Below are 21,445 nucleotides of genomic sequence, written 5' to 3'. Positions count from 1 at the left end.
GAAGTCAACTTCTTTTGCTGCCTTAAGGAGAAATTACCAGATGCCCTTTGTGATTCACATTAAAAAAAGGAAGAAGTGTCTCTCCTGTGAATGAAGCCCCAGAGAATGAATAGAGATGGGCTCCTGTATCAGCATCATAAAAGGCCACTTGACCTCCAGCATAGTTCAGAGACACTCGGATTCTTTTGAGCTCGCTGTTTACAGACACGGACTGAGTACTGCTTGTAACTCTATATGCACCACTCCACTTCCCTATAGCCCAGATTCCCCCTTCAGGCCCATAGACAATGTCACCCTTTCTCTCCATAGACTTTCTGGCAACCCCTGCCAGCCACTGGTCCTCCTCTCCCACACAGATTTCCCAGAAATGTTTGCCTGATGTAAATCCATCACATCCCAGGACAGAAGTCGCTTTGTTGAACCTCCTCAAGTTGTCTGGCAGGTTTTGAAATGTGTTTCCATATGTTACACTTTTATGATCCTCAGACAGGATAAGGTAGCGATGAGCTGTGTCTGGATCCAGAGTTACATTTGCTGTTGGGAATGGGGAGAGAAGAGGAGGAAAAGATAAAAGAGAATCACCAGCTAGGTGAATTACTAAAGCACTTTATACTCATCTATTAGTCTTATTCTCTAATCAATAGGACTTTTATGCATTGCAGTTAATTGTCTTTGATTTATGTCCTGATTTGCTCCCAAATGGGACCCAGACTTGCTTATACCATACATGCAGTTTGTGGAGGCTCTCCGACTGATACTTCAAAATACCTCTATCTCAAAGGCAAATTCCAAAATTCTGCAGAATGTTGCCACAGCAGTAAAAGCAGAACCATAGCACTATAACTGTGAGGTGTGGATGGGCCCAGACTGGCACTCCCCTTTGAGCGCACTTCTGTTTCACTCATTAAGCATCACTTTCCTCCATCCAGCCGGGCACCATAAATTTGCTGTACACCGTGTTCAGTTTTCCCCTTTCCTGACTTTTTCTTCCTCCCATTCATTCTTAGCTTGTCAGCTATTTGACTGTGAGATATTTCATTGAAGTGCCCCTAGTCAAGATGCCTTTAACATTTAATGTTCCGGCCTACAGGTTAATGAAACATGAACAGTGTTTAAGGATCCCACAATCCTCCCAATTACCCAGCTGTTTGTCATCAAATGCCTGGTGCTCTTCCAGCCTCCCACAGGAATCCTTTAATGTGGGAGCAGATAGTTTTATCTTTCTAAGGGCAGGGCCCTCTTTACCCCTTGCTCTGCAGAGGTAGTTTTTCCAGTTCCTTCTCATGAGATTCATTGGTGGCTTGATGGCCCTGCTTAGCTTCTAACGTCAAGTGAAATGTGATGCCTTTGGGATATTTAGGCTTCCATGTGTCCTATGCAGGATCTCAACCAGTGTTCAATTGTTCATAAATTATTCTATAAATCTAAATTATTTTATGTAATTAGTTTTTAAATCTAAAAGATGTATAAAATAGTTATAGTTTTATAATATTGCTTGCATCGTATCCTGAGATGGTTGGATGCGTGATGCCATATCTCAAAAAATAGGTTGGGATAGAAATATTTGAATAAATAAAGATGTTTGGAAATAAAATAGTAGGTTTGGCATGAGCCCGTAAGATAGTTCTCCAGTGCTTTTGTAAGAGATAGGAACTGCATTCCTCATTTATCCCTTTTACCTCGATACCTGCGGTGCTTGTGCTCTTTGCACATACAAGAAATGCATGAGGGAAAAACTGCTTCATCACTATCTCATCCCTTATTTCTTCAAATGTGACATAATTTTGCATTGGTCAGGGGAATGGGAGGGCAGGGTTCCACACAAAGGCAAAACCTGGTGTTTTTTGTTCCAGGGATTTTGTTAGGCTGCAGATGTGCTTTTTAACTAGTGGATGTTGAAGGAGAGGGAAGAACAGGTTGCTTTCCTATGACTGTGGCTTGTGCCTGGTCATCTGTGAACCCATACAAATAGCTCATCCCCACCTTGCAGGGTCCCACTCTTCGTGTGCCTTGGAATCAAGGAAACTGAAGAATTTGAGCAGGAGCCATGCCAGTCATGGGTAGGCAATATGGTACCTCCCATCTTCTGAACCCATGACCAGCATGGTTCCTGCCCAATTCCCTATTTCCTAGATGCCAGTGCAGCAGACAAAGAGCAAAGGAGAGCAAGACACAGTGAGGAGAGGACAGATGGAGCTGTGAGAGTTCATAGATGACCACTTGAAGTAGCACATTTTCAGGTAAGCAAGACATGTACATTTAGTAATAAATACAGGGAATCCAAGAAACTTTGGGTCTTGGCTATGTCAAAGTACAATCCCATCAGTATGCCTCCATTGATGGAAATGGTTTGTTTTCTGTACTCTAAATGGAAACACAAGCAGAACTGGGGACCTCTAGTGAAAAACCAACAAGCAACTCTCTGGGAAGCCCTCTTCCTTTCTGAGAATTTATGTTTCTAAATTTTACCTTTCTGTAGTTTAAATCCAGGTATTAGCTCATCTGTGGAAGGAAGAGGAAAAAAGGTAATATGCCACATTGTTAGGTGTTAACAAATCCTGTGTTCAAAATGACTGCATAGGTATAACAACATAATGATTATCTGCATGTTTTAGCTGAAATCTCCAAACTGCTCTATCCTTGCAAGTATGCAGATTTGTTTATGTGAATTCTAATGTGAAGTTTTTCAACATTCCTAACTATGGCTGCTCTTGGAATCTGAAAACAAAAGGCTGTTTTTTCAAGCATAGCTGAAACTAGCACCGTAAGATAGAGGGCAGGCAATCCTAAAGCTCAAAGATAAGAATGAAAAGATAAGACGCTGTTGGAGAAATACAAAGGCTGCAACTATCCAAATATGCTGTGTTGATTAGTCCATCCACAAAGCTAACTCCTTCTGTAGCCAAAACAGTTTCTACAGTGTGTTGTTGTAGAAACACACTTTCATGGCTGGAATCACTGGGTTGCTGTGAGAACCCGAAAAACTCACAGCAACACAGTTTTTACAGTGTTTAAGAGTTGTAATATCACTGAGATTTCTGAGTAAATATTTGGTCAGTCATTCTAAGCACTCAAAGAAAAAAAGCAAGGAAGAAACAAGGACAGTGAGAGATAGGGAGCAAACTGGAAGCAGAAAATCAGGAATTGGCACAGAGGTTGTACATGTCTTTCTACAGGAGTAAAGGTAGAGGAAGGGGAGCAGTCGAAACTGTCACATAAGAATACACATGGGCACAATGCTGCTGTTCTGAGCCGCCCTCAGAGAGAAATGAAAGTATTTCTTTAAAAAAACACTTAAATGTCCACAGGTTCCTTATTCTTGAAGGGATTTTCTTTACCTCTGACTTGCTTCATGGCACCTTCCAGAAACAGAAGTATATCTCCATAGTCCCAGATCTTCCACTTCAGCTCAAGAGGACAAACATCAGGTTTCTTGAACTCCTTTCTTGCTTCACATCTTAAAGGAAGGGATGTTAACTCACCACTCTGAACAGCTAACTTATATTCTGTTATCTTTCCAGTAATGGCCAGTGAAACCTTATATTTTATGTAATGTCATTATTTTGGAATTTTTTTACTTCCACTCCATCACCTGCAAGAATTATGGAAATCTTGAGCATGATGATTCAATATACCATAACTTCTTAGGGCCCTTCTACACTGCCATATAAAATCCTGATTATCTGTTTTGAACTGGAGTATATGGCAGTACAGAAGATGCTTTATCTTAGAAACAAAATCATTGCCCTGATGTGAGACCACATGAGCTACCAACCTTTTTGAGCTAGGTATTATTTTTATAATAATTATTATATAATAATTTTACCCGCCTCTCCTCATAGTTTGAGGCAGGTTACAACATTGTTAAAACACACAATCTAAACACAATAATCATTTAAAAACACTCTGTAAAATACATATGTTAAAACATTTATATACAATGCATATTAAAGCACACAAAACAAAAATTAGACATAGATTTGAAGTTTAAAATTCATTATTAAAACTGTCTAGGTAGGCCTGCCAGAAGAGACAAGTCTTCACTTGTGTCTTAAATTCCGACAGCTTATTTAGCTGTCGAAGCTCCACTGGCAGGTCGTTCCAGTGTCGTGGGGTGGCTGATGAAAAGATCCTCTTGGTGACAATTGCCAGTCAGTTCTAACTGACAGGAGCAGACACTCCCAGAGGGCCTCAGTGTTCGAGGCAGATTATAAGGGAGAAGGTGATCCTGTAGGTAACCTGGACCCAAACACTGTCCTCTTTCGTAGGGACTTGAAGACGTGGCTCTTCAATCAAGCCTTTGAGAACATTTAGCCCCTAGTTGTCCTACGCACTAATTGCAGATCTTGTACTTTATACCATGCCCTCTCTCCATTACTGCAGCTGGCGCTTACTTTATTCCAACGTTTACAGCCCTACCATACTGCCAGAAATTTACCGTCATGGTTAGAGGATTGCAGCTTGAGTCTGAATTGATGTTTTATATCTTGCATGTGTTTTATTTTATTGTATTTTATATTGTGTTCACTTTTATGTTTGTTTTTAGGCACCTTGTGCCATCTGAAAGCCGCCCTGAGTCTCTTCAGGGAGATGGTGGTGAGATATAAGAATAAAGTTGTTGTTATTGTTGTTTTGTTGTTGTTATTAGTGTGATATGTTCATGCCTGGATGAACCAACCTGGTTGCCGTATTTTGAACCAACTGGAATTTCCGAACATGGTACAAAGGTAGGCCAAAGGCGCACTGCAAGAGTCCAACCTTGAGGTTACCAGCATATGCACTACCATCTTCATGTCAATACCATCTAGAAGGGGCGCAGCTGGCATACAAGCCAAAGCTGATAGTATGCACTCCTGACCGTCACATCTACCTGGGTTGACATTTGGAGAGATGGATCCAGGATCCCTCCCAAGCTGTGGACACTGTCTTTCAGGGGGAGTGTAACCCCATCCAGAACTGGTCGGCAGTGCACACCTCCATCCCCAGATTAGGACCCTTGATGGCAAGAAAAGCCAAAGCAATGGGGTCAAACTGCAGGAAAAGAAATTCCATTTAAATATTAGGAAGAACCTCTTGAGCATTTCACCAGGGGAATATTGTTGCATTCTTTGCCTGTTATCTGCCCGTCACTTGACACAATGTGACCCATGAAGAGAAACAAATGGGATCTGCTTACCTCTGCAGTGTGCTTTTAATATCCTAGGGAGAGAGAAAAAGAGACAATTTCTGTTGTTGATTTGGTTACAGTGTTTATGAAACATAATGATATACTGCTCAAGCATAGCTGATCATCGGGGAATGAAACACAAAACAAAATTGCAACCACTGGAATATGGTAAGAGCCCTCCACCTGTAAACACTCAAAAACTGAAAGAGATGGAAATAATGGAGCTATTAGCAAAGGGTTTTTTTGTTTTGTTTTATCAATGTGTTTGGAATGATGTTTAGAATGTCATGTATCTGTCATATGTTCAAATTTATTTGTCTCCCAGATATGGAAAAGTCTGCCCATGTTACAATCATGTCTGTGTTTCTTATCTAAGAAAAGTGAAACTTTAAAAAGTATAAACTGTCTGTAGCTTCGTCACAAAGGGTTCGGGAATAATTTATCAGGCATACTTGACTCCTGATCCTAGCTGTAATAAAACTGTGTTTTTTCTTCACTCAAGAAAAGTTTCTCGATTGGTTTTTGGTCAAAGTACCTCTTCAGAGATGCATTTGTAAAACCAGATGGTAATATATGCAAGATTAAATGTAGTAGGAAGGTAAATGCAAACACGCAGACACTTCAATGAAGGGAAAAGGACCCCTATTATGGAATATGTAAAACAGTAATTCTATTCCTCTTCAGCAAAATGTTTTGCTGAAAAAGAATAGAGTTAATCTTTCTCAAAGAGATATACTTTTATAACCGTGACTGAGGCAACAAAGCTGCATGTCAGACTGTTTCTTATTTATGCGTTTCCACACAGTACCTGTCATTCGGGAGAGAATGGGTTAAAAGGGGGGTGGCCAGATGACGTTTGTGCTAAATGTGCACTCAACCATAGCAATGATAGGGAAAACCCAATTCAAAAGATTCTCCTTTATCCTGGTTCTGGGTAAAAAAAAAAGTGCCTCAAATATGGCACTGCACAATTAGATCAAATGAATAATTCAGTCCACAATACATCATGGAATTCCATTTCAGTGCTCCATCTCGTTAACAGACCTATCCGTGACACACCTTGTATAGATGACAGAGGCACACAAAGTTTTAAGTCACCTTTCCTCTTACCTGCAGAAATTCACTTGCTGGCTGAAGACACTTCAACTCCATCTCCCTGATGATATTTTCAAGACTAGAGAGCTCCTCTGACAGGTTGGCCATATGCTCCTCCCTTTTGCTTTCAATCTCCTCCTCCACCTCTTCCATCTGAGAAAGCAGGAGCTTCTCTTGTTCTTCCAAAAACTGGTGCAGCTGTTTGAATGCAGCCACAGTCTTTTCTCTACCTGCCTTTGTTTGCTTCTGCAATAAATAGATTTAAAGGTAAAACAAAGAGGTCAATATTTTCTGGCTAGCAGGGCTGCCAATTCTATCAAGGTCTTATTTTCACTATTGAACAGTGAGACGGAGAGGACTCGCAATACAATCGACTTTAGTGTGCAATTCACCTTAGTTACAGAAGACGTGCCAGCAATAAAGTAGCCTAGAAGATGGATAGACTGCAGATGTCATAGGTTTCTGAATTAATATGATAAGAAATTAGGAAAGACTCATTGCTCTGCCCACTAATCAAGAATGAGATAGCCAAAAAAAACATTACAGCATTAAGAGTGCATGTTCCACCTCCCACCTGGTAAGAGTCCCTTGGATGTAGTCCCAAAGAGCTCAGGAATGCAACCCGAGCCAACTGCATTTGTTCAGAACATGACCCTTCACTTGTTACAGAGCATAGGGTGGTGTCTTGGGGTCAGCATCAGTTTCAGTTCCTAAGACCACTTACAAGCAGGTCTTCGCTTTCTGTTTCTGTCTGTGTCTTAAATGCACCCATTTCCTCTTGCAATTTCTTCAGACTCATGAGATAACTTGTAATCTTTTCCTGAGGACAAAATAGAAACTTCAGTTTGGTAGGTTAAAAAACAACAAGAGTAATCAAATGGTGTAAGGAGCAGCAAGGCTCACATTGTCAAACCCAAGATTATGATATTGAGTTAATAGAATTATTTATTATTTAATAAAAGAAATATCAGAGGGAACCCAACTAAAAACTGGACATGGGAGATCTGACGTCTCTATTTATATGCAGTCAGCCCGCTACGTTTGTGGGTCTGACTTTTGCAGATTTGATGGAAATGTTTTCTCGAAGAGCTTTAGTGAACTTCCACCTGAAGTTGCCCATCTACAGTAAATACATGATTTTCAGCATTATGTTGAATAGGCTGGGACCCTTTCACTTTACGCAGTTATGGACCTATTTATTTATTGAAATCTTTATACACTTCCCTCTCCCATATCAACAATTACAGGGAAATTAAAAAAAAATTAAAAAGCTGACAATTTTAAAACAATAGAACAATTAAGCAACATATTGAAGTGCAGCATGCAAGCCAGCAAGGTGTGGTGCTTTGAACCAATTCTGGAGTCCAAAATGATTTGCATGGCCAAGAGGAAATTAATTGATGCAGTTTGACCCCACTTGAACTCTCATGTTTTAATGCTATGGAATCGTGAGAGTTATAATTCTACAGGATATTCAAGTTTCTCTGCCAAAGAGTGCTGAGCCTCACCAAAGGACAGCTCTCAGGATTCCATAGTATTGAGCCATGGCAATTCAAGTGGGGTCAAAGTGCATTATATCCACAGTGTAGATCAGGCATGGGCAAACTTCAGCCCTCTGGGGTTTTTGGATTTCAACTCCCACAATTCCTAACAGCCTACCTGCTGTAAGGAATTGTGGAAGTCCAAAACATCTGTAGGGCCAAAGTTTGCCCATGTCTGGTGTAGATGCACACCTGGAAAAGCCATGAGGCTTTTCAGTGCCTTTGTTCTGACCTTGTAGTCGTGGGGAGCCTCTTCCAGAGGAACGACCTCGTGGGCCTTGTGCGCCTTGCCTCTGTCACACACCACACAGATGAGGATTTCATCCTCTTTGCAGAACAGCTTCAGGGGCTCCTGGTGCTTCTTGCAGAGGTGATCCCCTTCTCCCTTCCCTCTCTCTTGCGATTTCTTAGCAATCTCCACCAAGTTCCTTAGCTGTCGGTTTGGAATAAGGCTCTCCATTTGAAAACATTTTCTGCACTGGGGACAGGCAGCTTTTCTCTCTCTTTTTCCACAGTATTGGGTCAGGCAGAACCGGCAGAAATTGTGCCCACATTCGGCCAAGATGACGGGGTCCTCAAAATAGTCCAGGCAAATGGGACAAGTCAGTTCAGCGCAGAGATCCTGAGCAACAGCCATGGCTTCGTCCTGGTAAGAAACAGCAAGACAGCAGCTCAGCTAGTTTCACTTTCAATGAACTGGGCATTTCCTGTCCTGAAACTGACTCCGGATATTTCACTCTCTGTGCCTGCCTCTTTAAAATCCACAGCAAGGTTAGCTGATCTCCAGTTTTAACATTTGCGGGCTAGGGTTTCCCAGTTCTTGGTGTTTATTCCACATTTTTAAAGGTTAGCTTTAAGCCCATCTTTAAATCTCTTTTGCTGTCCACCATCATTCTATTTTCTATTCATGAGCTGAGAATAAAGTACAGTAATGCTTTGGGAGATGGTGATTGGGCATTTGGATAACGTGGCCAATAAACGCACTTTCACAATCAGTAGTATTCCAGTTTCTCTACATAGCTAACCATTGTCACAAAGAGCCAAGTGCAGGGGTAGATGAGTTGAGGCCTTTACAGATCTTGTTGGACTGAATCTCATATCACTCTTTATCACTGAGTGTGCTGAGTGAGGCTGATAGGAGACATAGCCTAACAATCTGCAAAGCTTAAGCCACTTGCTCCTTTCTCATTTTTCTGAAGACAGAAGCAGAAGAGCCTGAGGAGCTCCTGACTCCTCAGACATTAAGAATTAGAGCACGGAGTGACACCATCCCTATGGTCCACTATTCCAGGAGATCTTTCCAAAGTGTTTCACCTTTTCAGTGGGCAATAAATACATTTCCTTCCCTTCTTTCTTCTGCACTCAGTTCCTCCTGTTTCCCCATTTCATTCCTCCTCCTCCTCCATACAGTTCTTAAGCACCTTTGTTCAAGTACCTGAAATGAGGGTTTCCTTTAACAATTCTAACCTTGGGGTTGTTGTATGTCTTTCGGGCTGTGTGGCCATGTTCCAGAAGCATTCTCTCCTGACGTTTCGCCCACATCTATGGCAGGCATCCTCAGAGGTTGTGAGGTATGGAGAAAACTAAGCAAAGAGGTTAATATATATCTGTGGAAAGTCTAGGGTGAGAGAGGTCAGTGTGAATGTTGTGTAGTTAATCACTTTAATTAGCATTGAAAAGCTTATCTGCTGTCTTCTTCCTGCCTCTGGGGCATCCTTTGTTTAGAGTCGTTAACTGCCCTTGGTTGATTCATGTCTGGAAATCCTCTGTTTTCAGAGTATTGCTTTTTATTTACTGTTCTGATTTTTGAGTTTTTTAATACTGGTAGCCAGATTTTGTTCATTTTCATGGTTTCTTCCTTTCTGTTGAAGTTGTCCACATGCTTGTGGATTTCAATGGCTTCTCTGTGCAGTCTGACATGATAGTTGTTAGAATGGTCCAGCATTTTTGTGTTCTCAAATAGTATTCTGTGTCCAGGCTGGTTCATCAAATGCTCTGCTATGGCTGATTTCTCTGGTTGAATTAGTCTGCAGTGCCAGAGAACACAAAAAAAGAAAAAAGAAAAAAGGAGTGTGCTAGTACAGCACCATTACTAGATGTTCGAATACAAACCTGTGGAGAACTGCTTCTGGATTGCTAACTCTGCACATTGTGACTATCCTTTTGTGAGACTGTTGCACATTTTATCCTTGAGATTAGTAACTTTTAAGTACAGTAGAGTCTCACTTATCCAGGAGAAACGGGCGGGCAGAACCTTGGATAAGCAAAAATGTTGGATAATAAAGAGGGATTAAGAAAAAAGCCTATTAAACATAAAATTACATTATGATTTTACAAATTAAACACCAAAACAAGCAGTTCAACACACAGTAATGTTATGTGTAATTACTGTATTTACAAATTTAGCACCAAGACATTGCAACATTTACTACAAAAACAATGACTACTAAAAGGCAGACTGCCTTGGATAATGCAGAACACTGGATAAGTGAAGCTTGGATTAGGGAGACTCTACTGTATGTTTTCCTTTTATCTGTGACTTCCTCTTATTGTATATACTAGGCTTGAGCGATCCATGAAAAAATTGATTCTAAACTCGTTTCAAAAGTAGGGGGCGCTAGCGTTTCGTTTCTGATGTCATTTCCGAATTTTGCCCTCAAAAATTTTCGAAATTTAACGAAAATTCGTTAGTTTCAAAAGTAATTCGTTAATCGCGGCATGCGCACTAGCACGAGGGGAGACTTTACAGGACTCTCCCGCCCTCATTTTTTGAGCGATCTTCTTCAAACTTGGTACAGTGGTAGAACACATTTAACACTGATGTCTCACCAAAATTCGGAACGTTTCCCTTATCCTCTGATTTTTGGCGAATTTTCATAGCTTTTATAATAAACCATTTTTTAATAATTGCAGAAATCTGTTCCTGGTTTGAAAGCCTTATTTCCTGTTTCATTGGGTTGTCTTTACTGTGAAAGCCATTGTTCTACTTGAGAAACTTTGTTTTTGTGGCTGAAACTTTGTTAAATTGGTGGACCAAACCTTAATATGTTCCATCCATGTCGCTTGCACAAAGTTCAGGCAGTGTCATAGATTTTGCCATGTTTCTATGACAGAACCAATTAGGAAATGACATTTATCACCCAGGAACAGAAATCATAGTACACCATCAAATCATTCCTGACAGATGGCTATCAGCCTCTGAATAAGGAAATCAGTTCCTGGTTTGAAAGTGCTATTTCCTGAGAGTCATCTCTGGTTGTTTGAGAGTTTGTATTAATGCTATGACAGTCGACTCTCATTTAACCGGCACCCATGGAGAGCGGTCAATGTCGGATAACCGAGAGTCATCTCTGGTTGCTTGAGAGTATGTATTAATGCTATGACAGTCGACTCTCATTTAACCGGCACCCGAGGGGAGTGGTTGATGCTATGACAGTTGACTCTCATTTAACCGGCACCCGAGGGGAGTGGTCGATGTCGGATAACTGAGAGTCGTCTCTGGTTGCTTGAGAGTTTGTATTAATGCTATGACAGTTAATGCTATGACAATGTTTGACCCATCCACTGATTTTTGGGGATTTTTGAAGCAACGTTTTTTAAAAATGTTAGCAGATCGATGGCTACGCCTCCCTGTCCTTCTTCCTTCCACTTTGATTGGCTTGCTAAGGCTTCTGGGAAATGGAGTTTTTGGCTCATAATGGCGACTTGCTTCATTTCCACTTAAAAGAATGGTCAAAATTCAGAGGCTTCGTTCTCCTGCATTTTGAAAGCTATTATGAAAGCAACGTTTTTTAAAAATGCTAGCAGATCGATGGCCATGCCTCTCCCCCTCTCTCTCTTCCGCTCTGATTGGCTGAGAGGCATGCCAACATGGCTTCTCCTCTCAGAGGGGCTACAGCTACATCCGAAGACATCAGAAACAAACGAAAAAAGGTACTTTTTTGATTCAAATTTGTAATATTTGTAAGGCAGTGAGCAGATGTTTCAAATGTCAATTCAAAAGTACTTGCGAAACGAATTTTTAACGAATTTAACGAACTAACGAAAAATTTGCTCAAGCCTAGTATATACCTGTGTTGTGATATTGTTGCATGCCAATAAAGGCTGTGTAAAAAAAAAAACCACTCAGAAAAGAGTCTGAGAAGGAAATGTCAGAAAGGAATCCAAACCTGAGAGCATCAGTTAGTAAATGAGGAATGGATATGTCAGTGAAGTCAGAGGGAGAACACTCCAGGGAACCACCTCTTTCTTCTCTGTTGTTCTTTATCCTTAAGGGTACTTGCACTATTCCATATTTTGAATTTACAGAAGCGCCCTTTGAGAGGGATAGATGGCTTCCTCACCAAAGAATCAGATATGTCAGCAATGATACTCCTTTTTCTCTTCTCTGCTCTAGGATGTGAGTAGCCTTCTGCAGAGGTAAGTGGACCCCAATAATCTCCATTAGCGAATTGGCTGAAAAATTGGTGAAAACTATGATCTTTTGATTCTCTAGGGCAGAGAATGAAAGTATCCAAGAAACCACAGCTAAAAATATTGTGGGTTTTACTCCACTAGGTGTAAGAAGAAGGTAACATTTGAGAAGCCGGTGGCTTTTCCTCCAGAGCTGAAATGGAAGATCTGGGAGTTTTGTGATCTAAACTCCAGTCCGACTGCATGCAAAATTATTGTTCACAACCTCAAGCAACCCTCTGAGACATTTGCCCCAACTGGAGGGAAATTTACAAGAAGAAATCAACAAAAAAATTATAGAACTGGGGCAGCCAATGTATCTGACCCAGTGACCCAGAGGGGGCCCTTCCCCACAGCTACATAACCCAGAATATCAAGATAGAAAATCCCAAAATGTCTGTTTTGAACTTGGTTATCTGAGTCCACTCTGCCATATATTCCAGTTCAAAAGCAGATACTGTGGGATTTTCTGCCTTGATATTCTGGGTTATATGGCTGTGTGGAAGGGCACTGGCGCAGGAAATCAACTCCTGATTTACTTCTATTCCCAAGTTGTTGAACTCCTGTGGCTCCCCACTGGTCACAGAATTTTTTTTGTGTGTGTCAGGAGCGACCTGAGAAACTGCAAGTCGCTTCTGGTGTGAGAGAATTGGCTGTCTGCAAGGACGTTGCCCAGGGGACGCCTGGATGTTTTGATGTTTTTACCATCCTTGTGGGAGGTTTCTCTTATGTCCCCGCATGGAGCTGGAGCTGATAGAGGGAGCTCATCCGCACTCTCCCCGGGTGGGATTCGAACCTGGCAGCCTTCAGGTCAGCAACCCAACCTTCAAGTCACAAGGCTTTAATCCACTACACCACTGGGGGCTCTGGTCACAGAATGAAGAGGAGGCAGTCTAACTAACAGTAGCATTAAAGAGTCCACATTAATTTTCCTGACCATGGGATCACACTCACCTGTTTTTTCACCTGTTTGCTCTAATCAGCTTTCTTAAAGTTTAGAGTGTGTGTCTGACTATGCTTGAGTTTCCCTTTCCACTGTAAAAAAAAAAACAAACAACCCTCTAGTACAGTCCCCAAATTAAGGCCCACGGTCCAAATGTGGCTCCCCAAGGTTGCTTACCTCATCCTAAACTTTAGACTTAGGATCGCCCTAAGTCTGAAACGGCTTGAAGGCACTCAGCAACCGAAGTCAACCATGTAACTTCTGAGTGAGCATGAGTAAGGCCCCTTCAAGACTGCCATATAAAATCCAGATTATCTGTTTTGAACTGGATTATATGGCAGTGTAGACTCATATAATCCAGTTCAAAGGAAAAATGTGTATTATCTGCTTTGATAATCAGGATTATATGGCAGTGTAGAAGGGGCTTAAGGCTCCATCATAAACAGCAAGGTTTAGGTTTGATAGTGGAGACCCCCGCTTTTAAATTCATCTGACCTGCTGCGGGGAGTTCCACAGATCCGGATCACCAAAGGAGCGGGAGAGTGCGCGGACCACAACGAATTATTATTGATTTCTTTTATCACTCCCCCCCCCCAACCCTAACATTGTAACTAATCCCCCAATAAAAGTATCCCCTTTTATCTTGAAACTCTCTCCAGTGGTTACTTTGTATCCCTTTCTCTGACTCCTGCATGGAAAACCTCTCTCCTTTCTTCCACTAACCCAGCCACTGTTTCAACCCTGGCGGGAAGCCTTCCGCGCTCTTCCCTGCCTTTGAGTAACACAGGGGACGGAACAATTTGACCCATAACTTTCTCAAAAATATTCCAAGCGTGCCTATCTTTTATATTTAACACTGTTTAAGACTCCTAGTTCCGTGACAACCAACAGCACCAGGATTGGTCCATTCTAAAACTTCGAAACAGCTGACTGTCAAAAAGCCGGTTCCAATTGCTCTTTGTAGCCCCGCGCCGCTTCTCGGCTCCCGCGGCTGGCAGGATGCCTTTTCGGGGACACAAGTTTCTCCCAGGGCTACTGGTAGGGGGCTGCCATTCCCTGGGAGAGGAATGTAGTTTCTTCAAGGACCGGCTGCAATCCCCAAAATGGCAAAGACTCCCAGGCGGACTTTTTCGGTTCGTGCATTCATTTTTATGAATGAACAGGATTCCTCATTCATATACTCTTGTTGGACTCCCAAGGACAGAAATCAATCTGAGTTGCTTATGAACTTTTCATGAATTGTATGCTTATATGTTTATGAAATATTGGAATCAATTCTTTATTAACTGTTTAGCCAGATGTAACTTGGTGTGTGGGTTCCCTGGAAGACCCCCAGACTCATATATTTCCCTTTTATATATGTTATATTACAGAAAAACCTGGGTTTTCTTCCTTCCCTCAAACCGGACGGAATCTGAATTCTCTCCTTGTTCTTAGACAAAACGCGATATGGCTGAATTGCCGAATTGCCCACCCCCAGTATGCATTTTCATTCATAACTCACTCAATTTTGCACCAAGAATCACCCCAATTCATATTTATGACTAAAATCGCCTAATCTTTAAAATAGAACCAACAGAGATCATTTTTGACCATTTTTTCTCTGATCATCAGCTGATTGTCAAACTGCGTTCCTTGCCTAAATAGCCTCCCGCTTTGCGCTATTAGCGCAGGAATGGAAAATAAGCTATAAATGTTAATATTTAGTACTTTTTTCGGTAATTTTGGGTGGAAATGGATAAAATATGATTCTCTATATTCCCTAGTATGTTTTAATTAATGAAGGCATAGTCTGAACTCTAGTTAACCCCAGAAATTCCTGCCTTCCCTCACCCTAGATTCTGGGCTTCACACATATAAGAAGGTAAACTGTCACCATAAAGATTTAATCTATGTAGCATCTGCATGGCCCATAGCCAGAGATTGACCCCCCTAGATCGGAGCAGTCCCCGGGGTGATAAAATCTCATATGGTAATGTTGATCACAATCCCATCCTGGACCCCTGGGGAGCCAAAGGAAGACTTCCCGCTGGTCCTGCCACCATAATCCCATATTGTCAATATTAACTGACATCTCCGCCACACCACAGGTGTTCATGAACTGTGTACGTGCGTAAAGGATCCCGGACATCCCAAATGACCCTATTCAAAAACAGCAATAATCTTAAGATTATCTTAGAAGGCGCTAGCCTTGGGTAATCACTTTGCATAAGATAACTCCAAATGATTCATTCACCAGAACCCATTGTCTAGCTGACTCCTGCCTTCCCCAACCTGATTGGCCCTGGCAGAGGCGAAGGTTGTTCCTCATTGGCCGAGGCGTGGGGCAGAGAACCAAGCTCCCGCCTAGTGCGGCGCCCTCGACCTATCAGAAGCCAGATTCGGCAGAGGGACAGGGCGGGAGATTCAAGCAGACTTCAAACTTAGAAATGTATAAAATGGCTTTATTTTCAATGTATCGTTACATCTCGCATGTCTATCTATCGCAGCGGATGTCCTTTTCAGCTGAATTGCTTTAATAAACGCCTTGGCAGTTTTTCCTTCAACTTGGCAGAGTCTTTTCCTTTCGGTTTCAGGTAAATTTATATTCCGGGTTATTTTCTGCTTCCCTAACGGCTCGCCAAGGTTCGTTCTCTCATTGGAGGAGCGGTCGGATCTCCCTCACAGGGCAGATCCCTGATAAATCGCGGTCTCGATAACAGGTTGAGGATCCTTAGCCGAAAGGCTTGGAACAAGAAGTGTTGCATATACTGTATCGGAAGTTGGGCTGGGGTGGGTTTTGGAATATTTGCATATGCATAATGAGTTATCTTGTAGATGGTATCCACTTATCTATTTATGTTTTGTATATATCTTATACATAACACTTGAAGGTAATTTTATAGATACTTTAGAATAATTTTGTGCATGAAATAAAGTTTGTGTCCATTGAACCATCAGAAAGTAATGATGTCGCTATCTTAGCCACCCAGGAGGACAGTACATTTTTTAAGTGTAAGTCCAGACTCCTGTTTACTGTTTTGACCATTAGCTTAGAAAGTTCCTCAGGATTTTGTTTTGTCTCCAATGTTATTTAATAGATACACAAAACTCTGGGAAAGGTTGTACGGAGTTTTGGGGTGCAGTGCCATCAATATTAGATGACACCTAGCATTACTACTTTTCCCCACCTCAATCTAAGGAGGTTGTTTTGAAGAAATTGGTGCTTCTCACCAATAATGGATTGGATGAGAAATGCAATCCAGATAAGACAGAGATAATCCTGGTCAATTATTTATTTATTTATTTATTTATTTTTCAAACTTATATGCCGCCACTCCCCTAGGGCTCGGAGCGGCTTACAAGAACCGGCTAAAATCAACAATTTAAAAAACATTTTAAAAACATCATTTAAAAAAAAAAAATCTTTAAAACATCCTAAAAGCACCTTTTAAAACATCAGCAACAGAACTCAAAAGCCTGCCGAAACAGGTGTGTCTTACATGCCCTGCGGAAGGCCAACAAGTCCCGCAAGGCACGAACTTCAGGTGGCAAGGTGTTCCACAGAGATGGCGCCACTACTGAAAAGGCTCTGCGTCTAGTTGCAGTTAGACGCAAGGTCTTAAAACTGGGGACTTCCAGCAGGTCTTGGTCCTCAGAACGGAGGGATCTCTGGGGTTTGTAGGGGGTGAGGCGGTCCCTCAGGTACATCGGCCCTGGACCATGTAAGGCCTTGAAGGTAAGCACCATCACTTTGAAAGTGATCCGGTGCTCAATTGGTAACCAGTGCAGCTGCCGTAAGATTGGTGTTATGTGGCATCTTATGGGGACTCCCGCAATTAGAAGGCAGATCAGGGCATAGAGATTCAGTTTGTGTTAGACATGGTTATATTCCCCCTGAAAACATTTCTTTGCAGTTTGGGTGCACGTTGGACCTAGCTTTTAAAGTATGTGTGCCTACTTCTCCCATTCTTCAAGACCTCTGATTTGCCCATTGTGTCATGAATCAATGTCTGTTGTCCTGGGAACATCATAAATTCTCTCCATGACTCCTGTATCAGATAGGGAAGGGGGAGAAGTAGCTGGTGGATTTTGCTTTGAAAATGTTTTGAATTAGAGTGAACAGCAAAGAATGTTATATTTATTTTGTGCATGTTGTCATTTGAATACAGATCTAGACACGTGTCATTATATTTGAATGTATATTTTCTGATTGTATATTAGACTGTTTGTGCCAAATAATAAAAATAATCTCAAAACAAATCTCACCTTGACTTTCTGAGTCCAGCAGATGGCGGTGGAGACCCCTGTTATAGAGCTTGTGGCGCAACTAGCTCTTGTGGGAAGTCTGAGAACTGGAGAGAGAGGGGCGGGGGGGGGGAAGAATATAAAACTAGGAGATGGTTGGGGAAACAGCTTGTAGGGTCTTTCTTTTGCTGTAGAGGTCAAAGCAATTAAAGCCAGTTCCATGTATTCTGCTTGTGAGTGGTCTTCGTTTTGCTACTTGGATCCTGCAGTGTGACACATGGAGACACATGCCATAGATAGAATCATAGACTCACATAACTGGAAGAGATTCCAAGGGCCATCTACGTCTCTGAGGAGGGAGTTCCAAGGGCTGGGAATGAACCATGAAAAAGGTCTGTTTCTTGTCTTCCCACTAAATAAATCTGAAAAGGTGGTGGAATAGATAGGGCTCTCCAAGCCCTGGGGCAGATTAACCTCTGAGATTGTAACCATCTTGGAGGTTAAGATCATCTGGGGAGGCCCTGCTCTTGGTCTCGCTTTCTTCGCAGGTGCAACTGGTTGGGATGGGAGACAGGGCCTTCTCAGTGGTGGCCCTTCACCTGTGGAACTCCCTCCCTAATGAAATCAGATTGGCCCCCTCCCTCCTGACTTTCAGGAAAAAAACTGAAGACGTGGATGTAGGACCAAGCTTTTGAATAAAAATCTTCAGCACAATAATGTGAATATGGAATGGTGCAATGTTAACTGGAATGATCTTGGACTATGATATTGGATTGCGTGGTTTTAAAATTTATTTTAATGTTTGACATGTTTTTAGCTGTTAGCTTTTAATGTAGCTTGTAGCTTCAAGAATGGAAAAAAGAACGACCCAAACAATTACTGTCCGGTCAGCCTCACGTCGATACCAGGCAAGATTCTGGAAAAGATCATTAAGGAAGTGGTCTGCGAACACTTAGAAACAAATGCGGTCATTGCTAATAGTCAACACGGATTTAGCAAAAACAAGTCATGCCAGACTAATCTGATCTCTTTTTTCGATAGAGTTACGAGTTGGGTCGATACAGGGAATGCTGTGGATGTAGCCTACCTGGATTTCAGTAAGGCCTTCGACAAAGTCCCCCACGACCTTCTGGCAAACAAACTAGTAAAATGTGGGCTAGACAAAACTACGGTTAGGTGGATCTGTAATTGGCTAAGCGAACGAACCCAAAGGGTGCTCACCAATGTGTCGTCTTCATCATGGAAAGAAGTGACAAGTGGAGTGCCGCAGGGCTCCGTCCTGGGCCCGGTTCTGTTCAACATCTTTATTAATGACTTAGACGAAGGGTTAGAAGGCACGATCATCAAGTTTGCAGATGACACCAAATTGGGAGAGACAGCTAACACTCCAGAAGAAAGGAGCAGAATTCAAAACGAACTTGACAGACTAGAGAGATGGGCCGAAACTAACAAAATGAAGTTCAACAGGGATAAATGCAAGATACTTCATTTCGGCAGAAAAAATGGAATGCTAAGATACAGAATGGGGGACACCTGGCTAGACTGCAGTACATGTGAAAAAGATCTTGGAGTCCTTGTGGACAACAAGTTAAACATGAGCCAGCAATGTGATGCTGCTGCTAAGAAAGCCAATGGGATTTTGGCCTGCATCGATAGGGGAATAGCGTCTAGATCCAGGGAAGTCATGCTCCCCCTCTATTCTGCCTTGGTCAGACCACACCTGGAATACTGCGTCCAATCCTGGGCACCGCAGTTGAAGGGAGATGTTGACAAGCTGGAATATGCCCAGAGGAGGACAACTAAAATGATCAAAGGTCTGGAGAACAAGCCCTATGAGAAGCGGCTTAAAGAACTGGGCATGTTTAGTCTGCAGAAGAGAAGGCTGAGAGGAGACATGATAGCCATGTATAAATATGTGAGGGGAAGTCATGGGGAGGAGGGAGCAAGCTTGTTTTCTGCTGCCCTGCAGACTAGGACACGGAACAATGGCTTCAAACTACAGGAAAGGAGATTCCACCTGAACATTAGGAAGAACTTCCTCACTGTGAGGGCTGTTCGGCAGTGGAACACTCTCCCCGGGGCCGTGGTGGAGGCTCCTTCTTTGGAGGCTTTTAAGCAGAGGCTGGATGGCCATCTGTCGGGGGTGCTTTGAATGCGATTTCCTGCTTCTTGGCAGGGGGTTGGACTGGATGGCCCATGAGGTCTCTTCCAACTCTACTATTCTATGATTCTATGTATAGTTATTTGCTTATGTATGTTATATGGCATCGGACTGTTGCTGATATATATATGTGAGCCGCTGTGAGTCCTTTTTGCGGTGAGAAGGGTGGGGTATAAATATGACAAATAAATAAATAAATACAAGAGAATGTGATACTGAAGGTAGCCTGGACCCAAACCATGTAGATATCTCATGGGTTCATAAAAAGAGATACAGTACTCCAAATAACTCGGATAATCAAGAGAAGTTATTACAAAGGCGAAAATTGCACGCCTGATACTCCATGTATACGAATTTGACGGCTATGACCACATTCTCTCAGAGGCTTCATACACAATTCAACAGCATACCATGTAGGTTTTCTTTCTTTCTTTAATTGATTTTTAACATAAGCAATGTAATTTTCAATAACAATGGTATACCTTCTGATTGTAATAACATTGTAATGTATTGTTTGTAATATTGTATGCATTGTAGTACATTCTGATTGTAATAAAGAGACACTGGGGGAAAAATAACTAGCACACAATAGGGCTCTTACCCCTCTATCCTAATTGCAATGAAAAGAAAATATATATATAATAGTAAGATAGATAAACAGAAGTAGATAAACAATCTTATTAAAATTACCAATACCCATAGCCATGAATTAAATTGTTAAAGTTATTACTCAAAAAAACTATGAAAAGTTTCTAATTGTCAAAAAAATATTCTGTTGCTTTACCCTTCAGCCCTCATGTTAATTTGGCTATTTGGGCCAACTCGGCAAACTTAACAATTCATTCCTCCATTGTCAGTGCCTCGTTCCATTCCCACGTTTGAGCAAAGTTTGAGCAAACAATGTTATTCCTGCTGCTATCGCGGACTTTAAGCATATGTTTTATATTTTAAATTGTATTTAACTGTTTGTAATAGATTTTATATGCTGTTTGCTTTTAATGATGTGTCGGCATCGAATTATTGCCAATTGTACACCGCCCTGAGTCCCTTCGGGTGAGAAGGGCAGGATAGGAATATTGGAAATAAATAAAAATAAATAGCAAAAAAGTAATCTATATTTACCCTCCAGTGTTTTAGACTAATGTCCAGCAAAGTATTTCTCGTGCCATTATAAGATCTAAGCTTATTTTTGAGAAGGGATTAACATATAAATATTAGACCAGTAGGTTTTCACCATCTTACAACATATGAACAAAAGGAACCCTTGATGTTTCTATGAAGAACCCATAATTTTACCACTGAAGCAGCGGTTCCCAAACTTTTTCAGTCATGGAACCATTCAGAGAACGTGCCCGCACCCATGGAACACTACTCCATCCCTATTTTTAAAATAAGCATAGTAAATCTACAAAGTTCTTCCATTTTTCATCAACTCCTATTGCCTGATGTTTTGTATAATGTGCTGGGTTCAGACTATTTATTTATTTATTTATTTAGATGAGAAATGGAGTAGAAACATTTAAAATATGATCTCTAATCATTTTTGTACAAGTAAATATTGGATATATACCTAATGTCTCATTTTTATATTTATACTACTTTGAAATTAGGCTTTATGCTTGGCAGTTGAATATGTAAATGCAGGGTAGCATTCAATGAACTTCTAATTTGTTTTTGGTGCAAGCATCAGCTGAAAAGGTCTTTGGATATTGGGTTGTTGTGTGTTTTCTGGGCAGTATGGCCATGTTCTAGAAGTATTCTCTCCTGACGTTTTGCCCACATCTATATAAACCTCACAACCTCTGAGGATGCCTGCCATAGATGTGGATTCTGGAACATGGCCATACTGCCCAGAAAAC

General features: G+C 41.5%; 1 protein-coding gene across 1 annotated transcript; it reads right to left on the bottom strand.

Moving 5' to 3' along the window:
• LOC134295855 (zinc finger protein RFP-like) lies at positions 1–8,440 on the bottom strand. The gene is made up of 7 exons (XM_062969324.1): positions 8,036–8,440; positions 6,987–7,082; positions 6,278–6,508; positions 5,177–5,199; positions 3,339–3,457; positions 2,470–2,502; positions 1–534 (listed from the first exon to the last, which is right to left on the bottom strand). The coding sequence occupies exons 1-7, from the start codon at positions 8,438–8,440 to the stop codon at positions 23–25; spliced, it is 1,419 nt and encodes a 472-aa protein (XP_062825394.1). The 3' UTR covers positions 1–22.
• Between the last annotated feature and the right edge of the window lie 13,005 nt (positions 8,441–21,445).

Source organism: Anolis carolinensis, chromosome 2 (genome assembly GCF_035594765.1).
Source record: "Anolis carolinensis isolate JA03-04 chromosome 2, rAnoCar3.1.pri, whole genome shotgun sequence".
Lineage (NCBI taxonomy): Eukaryota > Metazoa > Chordata > Lepidosauria > Squamata > Dactyloidae > Anolis > Anolis carolinensis.
Note: the sequence above shows the minus strand (reverse complement) of the source record. Positions and strands in the feature narration are given on the sequence as shown.

Excerpts from the sequence above, each read along its gene's own strand:
- LOC134295855 (XM_062969324.1), bottom strand. The coding sequence starts at position 8,440 with ATGGCTGTTGCTCAGGATCTCTGCGCTGAACTGACTTGTCCCATTTGC. Across the intron at positions 7,083-8,035 it reads AGGCTCCCCACGACTACAAG|GAAAAGATTACAAGTTATCT; the intron begins GTCAGAACAAAG and ends TTTTGTCCTCAG. Across the intron at positions 535-2,469 it reads TGGATTTAAACTACAGAAAG|CAAATGTAACTCTGGATCCA; the intron begins GTAAAATTTAGA and ends CATTCCCAACAG.